Genomic DNA, 7500 nt, shown 5'->3' on the forward strand with positions numbered 1-7500 from the left:
GCCAACTCCAGGATCTCAGCAGTCAGGTACTCGAGCACGGCGGCCAGGTAGACTGGTGCGCCAGCGCCCACACGCTCGGCGTAGTTGCCTTTGCGCAGTAGCCTGTGCACACGGCCCACGGGGAACTGGAGCCCGGCACGGGATGAACGGGTCTTTGCCTTCGCCCTGGCCTTGCCTCCGGTTTTGCCTCTTCCGCTCATATTGGTATCTTGAGAAAGTCACAGAAAGTCTGAATGAGCCGCTCGCCACTTCGAGAGCCGTACTTATACCTCGCCACAAGAGGCAACGATTGGCCACCGGGCCGGTGTGGCCTTATCCAATTGGAGCGAGGGACAGACAGACAGACAGCCCTAAGCCGGTTCCCACCCACAGGCAGCGAGTGAGAGGCTACTTTGTGTCCCTCCGACTTTGTTACTTTGTGTCATTTCGCGTGAGCGCCAAAATGTCCGACATGAAATCCTCACATTATTTCTCTCCAAATGGGAAACAAACAGCTGGTGAGGGTGCACTCTTGAGTTTGAAATCGAAGCCACTATAGTATTGTTATTACATGGCACTTGTAACACATCACAGCAGCCTGCCTCTGAACGGGAATAGCCCAGTGGCTCATATATAAATATGGCTGTTGAGGGTGCACTCGTGAGTTTGAATTCGAAGCCACTATAGTATTGTTATTACATGGCACTTGTAACACATCACAGCAGCCTGCCTCTGAACGGGAATAGCCCAGTGGCTCATATACAAATGGCTGGTGAGGGTGCACTCGTGAGGTCGAATTTCTAAGCCATTTTGGCCCTCTATTATATTCCTCTCCCTTCGCACACACCCAGAGTGGGACGATGTTGTGTGCGTAAAAGTAGCCTAGTGTGCGTAATTTCTTTTTCACGACAGATAGTACATGGAAATCAATGCGCTTTCTATGGAAAGAGGTGGGTGGCTCTTAAAAGAGCCTTTTGTGGTACAACATGTGTCGAGTAGAACACTGTTTGTAATAGGTTTACTTCTTCTTGGGGGCTGCCTTCTTGGCCTTGGCTGCCTTGGGCTTGGCGGCTTTGGGCTTGGCTGCCTTTGTAGCCTTCTTGGGGCTCTTGGCCGCCTTCTTGGCCGCTGCGGCGGGCTTCTTCACCTTCTTGGGGCTCTTGGCGGCCTTTTTGGGTGTAGCGGGCTTCTTGGCCTTCTTGGGGGACTTCTTTGCGGCGACGGCCTTCTTGGCTGCTACCTTCTTGGGCTTCTTCGCCGCGGCGGGCTTCTTGGCGGCCACCTTCTTTACTTTGGGAACTGCGGTTTTCTTGGCGGGCTTCTTTGCCTCAACGGCTTTCTTGTTGAGCTTGAAGGAGCCGGATGCACCGGTGCCCTTGGTCTGGACCAGGGTGCCCTTGGTGACGAGGCTCTTGACTGCGATCTTGACGCGGGAGTTGTTCTTCTCCACGTCGTAGCCGCCTGCCGCCAGCGTCTTCTTGAGCGCGGCCAGGGACACGCCGCTCCTCTCCTTGGAGGCGGTCACAGCCTTGACGATGAGTTCTCCTACGCTGGGTCCCGCTTTCTTGGGCTTGGCTGCTGCCTTCTTCTTGGGTGCCTTGGCCGGCGCTGCGGCTGCGGGTGCTGGTGCGACTTCTGCCATGTCTGTCTGTCTGTCTGTCTGTCGTTTGGTCCGGTACACACACACACACACACGGTCTGCGAGGAGTAGTTTGCTGTAGACGCTGCTCTGCGCTATTGAAGCTCCACACCGAGCAGGGGGCTGGCCTTAAACGCGACATGAGAACCATGTAGACTCAAGGCAACCAGCTCGGCTTCTCTGGGCTGGCCAAATGCTCTTTCACTTGTGTTTTCTGTTCGCCTATATCGGCCCGAAAGTCACCGACGGAGCCGTGTTTTTGGTCCAAAAGCGAACGGCCCAGCGAGCAGACTTGTCTCCGTTCAGAATAAAGTAATGTGGGCCGCGGAAGGGCCGTGCATTTTGTTGCGGCTCGCTCAAAACCTCACCGTTCGACTGTCGGGTGGAGCGGTGCGCACTGGTTTTCCTGTGCTATTTGTCTCCTAAATGGCCTAAAAGTGCATCCGATTGCGAGCAGCACTTGTTGTGTAGTGAGCCGAGATGTCTGGCAAGGGAATCAAATGGTTTGGGGTCCCCTGATGTGGTCAGGGGTGTTTTAAAGAAGCGCTCTTTTGGGGACCTTAAAACACATGCACCTGTGAGGCCTGGCTGAGACTAGTGTTGTACCTCAAGTTTCAGGTTGTATTCGTCATATGTACAGGATCCACATGGTATAAACAGTCCTACGACATGCTTACTTGCACTATGTGTGTGTGTGTGTGTTATTGTATTAGTACTTTTTGTGCACTGGCAGTGTGAGTGTTGTTGTTGTTGTATTTGTAGCCTACTATTTCTACACAGTGAGATTGTGTGTTGTCTTCTGGTAGGTAGGTAGGTAGGTAGGTAGGTAGGTTGGCTGTCTCTACTAATATATTGTTCACCTGCTTGACTCCGCAGCGTGACTCGCCTCGGTCTTTGTGTCTGTGGGTCTTGGTGTCTGGCTGGCGCTATGGAGGCTGGCGCCCCATGGGTCATGGCGCGTTGATATAGGCCTAGATAGAGGGAGTCTCTCTCTCTGTCTGTCTCTCTCTCTCTCTCTCCCCCCAAGTGGGACAAGGGCTGCATATGTGGTTGGACTGGGAGAAGAATCCCAGCAGGTGCATGTGGGTCAGAAGGTTGATTGCGGCCTCTTTTCTTTTCCTTGTTGTATATATGTATGGGGCGGCAGGTAGCTTAGTGGTTAAGAGTGGTTAAGAGCGTTGTGCCAGTAACCGAAAGGTGGCTGGTTCTAATCCCCGAGGCGACTAGGTGAAAAATCTGTCGATGTGCCCTTGAGCAAGGCACTTAACCCTAATTGCTCATGTAAGTCGCTCTGGATAAGAGTGTCTGCTAAATGACTAAAATGTAAATGTATAGGCTATCCCCAAGGTAGTCATTGGGATCCGCTGCTGCTCCAACGACTATCGCAAGGGCCGCCCGCTCGCTCACTGTGTTATACTGTGACTTGGCCTACAGACACATTCATATCCTCACGTGGAAGCAACTGCCTTAGCTGGTAGAGCACGGCGCTTGTAACGCCAAGGTAGTGGGTTCGATCCCCGGGACCACCCATACACAAAAATGTATGCACGCATGACTGTAAGTCGCTTTGGATAAAAGCGTCTGCTAAATGGCATATTATATTATTATATTTATCCTGTTGCCTCATGAGGGTAGTAGGAAGGAAAATACACTATGTGCCTCAAATGTACTACACTTTACATGGACATTTTGAGTCATGTAGCAGACGATCTTATCCAGAGCCACTTACAGTTAAGTGTGTGCCTACATTTTCATACTGGCCCCCCTTGGGAAACGAACCCGCAACCCTGGCGTTGCAAGCGCAGTGCTCTACCAACTGAGCTACAGGGGACTATATATGTATGATGCGACCTGGACCGGAAATGACCCGTTGGCAATAAGGGCTACGTATATATATATATATATATATATATATATATATATATATATATGCCTACTCCTATTCTTCCTAGACGGGATTATTCACCCCCTTTTTATTCTTGCCATTATCGTTCTCATTCACATCATTAGGGTATAGTCCAATGATGCGTCCATTCTCCCCGTCCGTGTCCTACCGATTCAGGAAGTCGACTCAAAATGACTATCCGCTCATTAAACGACAAAAGGCATTTCTTTCCATTCAAACCCAACAGACTGCTTTTTTTATTTACACCCTTTGTCAAATGGTGCCATTTTTCATTGCCTTCACCTGGAATGGAGGCCGACAAACATGGGTTACTATTCAGCGTGCAGAGACAACAAAAAAGGCGCGCTAAACCCCTACGCTGGAACGGGCGGGGGAAATGATACAATGTAGCCGTTCTCCGAGCCGGCGCGCGCCGCCCATTAAACAATGATACAATGTAACGCAGCCTACCTGCGCATTCATTCGGTGGCGATGGAAATGCTCTTTTTACTGACAGAGTGGGTGGCTCTTAAAAGAGCCTTTGGGTTAGTAGAGCAGTCCAAATGCGCTGTTTACTTGGAGCTGGTGTACTTGGTTACGGCCTTGGTGCCCTCGGACACGGCGTGTTTGGCAAGTTCACCGGGGAGTAGCAGGCGCACGGCGGTCTGGATCTCCCTAGAGGTGATGGTAGAACGCTTGTTGTAGTGGGCCAGGCGAGAGGACTCTCCGGCGATACGCTCGAAGATGTCGTTCACGAACGAGTTCATGATTCCCATGGCCTTGGAGGAGATGCCGGTGTCGGGGTGGACCTGCTTCAGGACCTTGTACACGTAGATGGCGTAACTCTCCTTCCTGGACTTTCTGCGCTTCTTGCCGCCCTTCCCTGCGGTCTTGGTGACGGCTTTCTTGGAGCCCTTCTTGGGCGCTGACTTTGCTGGCTCGGGCATGATGATGTCTCGTTGCTTCTCAGAAACGAATGAGGGGGTGAAGGGCGCTTACCCGTCTTATGAAGAGGAAGCTAATCAAAGTCGGCGGCCGTGGACACTCCCCTGCTTGCTCGTAGGCGCCCCTGCTATTTGCCCAGTGGAGCTCTAGCGCTCAAAAGAGCCTTCCGCTCAGAGGCTAGCTTCCCGAACAAAGACAATTGAGGGCGCGCGCGCGGGTCCTCACCCCCTCCCTCCTCTCTATAGCCTATGCTCTGTGACCGATGGGGAATTGTGTGTTTCAAAAGGGGGGCCTGAATAGTTGTCCGAATGGCACGATTGTTGTGCCACATAATGCTGGTGATAGAATTGCCCACGTTGGCACCGTCAGACATAGGGCTCCCATTTTGGACTGTGTGTGTGTGTGTGTGTGCGCGCGCGCGCGCGCGCGAACGCTGTCCCCCTCTTTTCGAGCCACATCTACCGACGGGTGGTGGTTTTATGTTGTCCAAATGCCACTATTGCTTGACCCAAAATAACAACGTCACTACACTTTGCCACTGTCAGATATAGGCCTCCCTCTGTGCGCTAAAACGGGAAGGGACATTAGAATCCGCTATTTAATACTCCCTGTCCACTCGAAGTGGCTCATACTTTCCTACCAAATAGCATACGGAAGAAAAGAAAAAAACACTATATGGAATGGGCCCTTTTGAAGCGGATGTGGGTGGCTCTTAAAAGAGCCTTTGGGTTCGAGTCGGGGTGTTGAGGTTCCGAAGAGAGTGCGTTTAACCGCCGAAACCGTACAGGGTGCGTCCCTGTCGTTTCAGAGCGTAGACCACGTCCATGGCGGTAACGGTCTTCCTCTTGGCGTGCTCGGTGTAGGTGACTGCGTCACGGATCACGTTCTCCAGGAACACCTTTAGGACACCGCGGGTCTCCTCATAGATCAGACCGGAAATACGCTTCACGCCGCCGCGGCGAGCCAGACGGCGGATAGCGGGTTTGGTGATTCCCTGGATGTTATCGCGGAGAACTTTTCGGTGACGCTTGGCGCCTCCTTTTCCAAGTCCCTTGCCGCCTTTGCCTCTTCCAGACATGGTGTGTTCGCTAGTTGAGTTCAAGTGAATGAATGACTTCAGCGCCGGTGCGTGGTGCGCTATTATCTGCGTTTGGTCGACCTGATTGAGGCCATCGGCACAGAAAGCGCGCCTCTGTGATATGTTCGGAGGCGTTGCAAAGGGGAGGGCGCTCGTTCTAGGGGACTAGGGAGGAGCGATTACAAAGGTGACGTGAAAGCAACTACCGTGCGCGGGAAACATACTCCAATACTGATATAGGCTATGTGGAACACAAGGCCAAACGGTGACAACTGGGAGATCAGCTAGTACACTGTGTCCCTGTCCTCATATTGTTGTTGTTGTTGTTGTTGTTGTTGTTGTTGTTGTTGTTGTTGTTGTTGTTGTTGTTGCACCTGATTTTACTCATTGAGGACTTGCTAATTAGGTGACAGGTTGTTCAGTCAGCTGTGGCTCTCCAGGGCTACAAGAAAAATGGGTATTGTTGGGGGTAGGCTACTCTACCGCTGGAGTTGGGAAACACTGACCTAGTAGGATGAGTCTGTTTAGCTATGGAAGGACGTGTCGTATTGACTGTCATTAATAAACATCACTCTTCTTCTTTCTTCTCTAGACACCACTCGGCCTGACAGTAAGGGGGCCAAGAGGACCTGGGGTGCGGATGGGAGGGGTGGTGATCCCTCTGCAAGCTGGAGCGTTTACAAAATAGTTGTCATCATCCTTATGCCTAATGTGTGTTGCAGCCAAACAGCACACACTGTTTGTGTGACTCCCTGACATTACGCAATGATGTAAGCACATTTGGGAATGTCTTCCATATTGTTGCATAAAGACGACCGTGTGCATAAACTGTGAGACCGAGAGTGGCGTACCTTTACCCACACACACACACCCACACACACACACACACACACACACACAATGAAGGGATTGATTTCCTACGCATACAGAGGTGATAGTGATGTGCCAATATTGTATGGTACCTTTCTTAGCAAACCAATAATAAAGCTTCTTATAATGGAATTATTGTTATGATGTTGATCATTTGTATTGCCGCAGGATAGCCTCAGATGTGTCGTCAAAGAAAGGCCACAGAAAGAGGGCCCGTCTCAACTGTTCATTTCAAAAGGGACAAATTGGGGGGGTGCACTGATGCCTTAAGGGCCCAAGAGCACAGACTGCCACTTTATCATTCAGTGCAGTTGAACATCTCACATTTGACTAGCTTTCATAGGACAACTTATTGTTGCCATAATTGTCTCTTACCTGTACTTACTGGCTGCCGGCCCTCGGTGGAGTATATCGAGGAACAGAGGGTGCCTTTTAGGATAAGGACTAACAAGGTTTTGACTAGGTGGGATACAGCTACGACCGGAAGTGACTTTTCCCTAGCAGTTTAGGCTAATTAGGCTAGAGTGCAGATACTTGACATGTACAGTACAACAACAAATCACAGAGGGCCTGTTACCACACCCTATAGGCTTGAACATCATAATATCACAATATATAATAATACTCATACATAATAATCGAAAATCACCTTTGACTACAGTGACATTGGTAGTAAGTAGGCTACAGTATAATGGATAGCTACCCAACTGGGACAGAAAGTGGAAATTGAAGGGGGACACGCAGTGAGCAAAACTCCTAACGACATAAAAACACAGACACTTCAGTGGAACGCACAGGGCTAGACGGGAAGGAAGACGTGGAGAAGGACTATTGAAGAGGAGATGAAGAACACCGGAAGCATCGAGTGAAGAAATGGGCCCGGAACAGGGTTAGGCCGAGATGCACTGTTGACGCCCTATCCTTCATTTAGGACCTCAAAGAAATGAGTCAACTCCTATAGGGACTATTTTCACCGCCACCTGCTGGACCAGAGGTCATGTGGCCAACACTCTGCTTGAGATCATTAAGAGCTATAAGGAGTCCATCAACTACCTGGTCAGTCAAGTCATATAGGGGGGGATTTCATGGCCACCTGCTGGAGCA

General features: G+C 50.7%; 4 protein-coding genes across 4 annotated transcripts in view; all 4 read right to left on the reverse strand.

Moving 5' to 3' along the window:
* Positions 1-200, reverse strand: part of LOC311131516 (histone H2A) — a gene marked incomplete at both ends in the record, with an annotated part of 387 nt that extends 187 nt beyond the window's left edge. Inside the window, one exon of the mRNA XM_084164546.1 lies at positions 1-200. This exon is cut by the window's left edge and continues 187 nt beyond it. Within this exon, the coding sequence (XP_084020672.1) occupies positions 1-200 (200 nt within the window).
* A 797-nt stretch (positions 201-997) lies between these two features.
* LOC311131506 (histone H1) lies at positions 998-1621 on the reverse strand (the record flags this gene model as incomplete). The annotated part of the gene is made up of 1 exon (XM_084164536.1): positions 998-1621. One exon carries the CDS (start codon positions 1619-1621, stop codon positions 998-1000), a length of 624 nt encoding a protein of 207 aa, XP_084020662.1.
* A 2454-nt stretch (positions 1622-4075) lies between these two features.
* Positions 4076-4450, reverse strand: LOC311131520 (histone H2B; the record flags this gene model as incomplete). The annotated part of the gene is made up of 1 exon (XM_084164550.1): positions 4076-4450. One exon carries the CDS (start codon positions 4448-4450, stop codon positions 4076-4078), a length of 375 nt encoding a protein of 124 aa, XP_084020676.1.
* Positions 4451-5214: 764 nt separating this feature from the next.
* On the reverse strand, positions 5215-5526 carry LOC311131528 (histone H4; the record flags this gene model as incomplete). Its single annotated transcript, XM_084164561.1, has 1 exon — positions 5215-5526. One exon carries the CDS (start codon positions 5524-5526, stop codon positions 5215-5217), a length of 312 nt encoding a protein of 103 aa, XP_084020687.1.
* Positions 5527-7500: the final 1974 nt, after the last annotated feature.

Source organism: Coregonus lavaretus, assembly GCF_964263955.1.
Source record: "Coregonus lavaretus genome assembly, chromosome: 6".
Taxonomy (NCBI): domain Eukaryota; kingdom Metazoa; phylum Chordata; class Actinopteri; order Salmoniformes; family Salmonidae; genus Coregonus; species Coregonus lavaretus.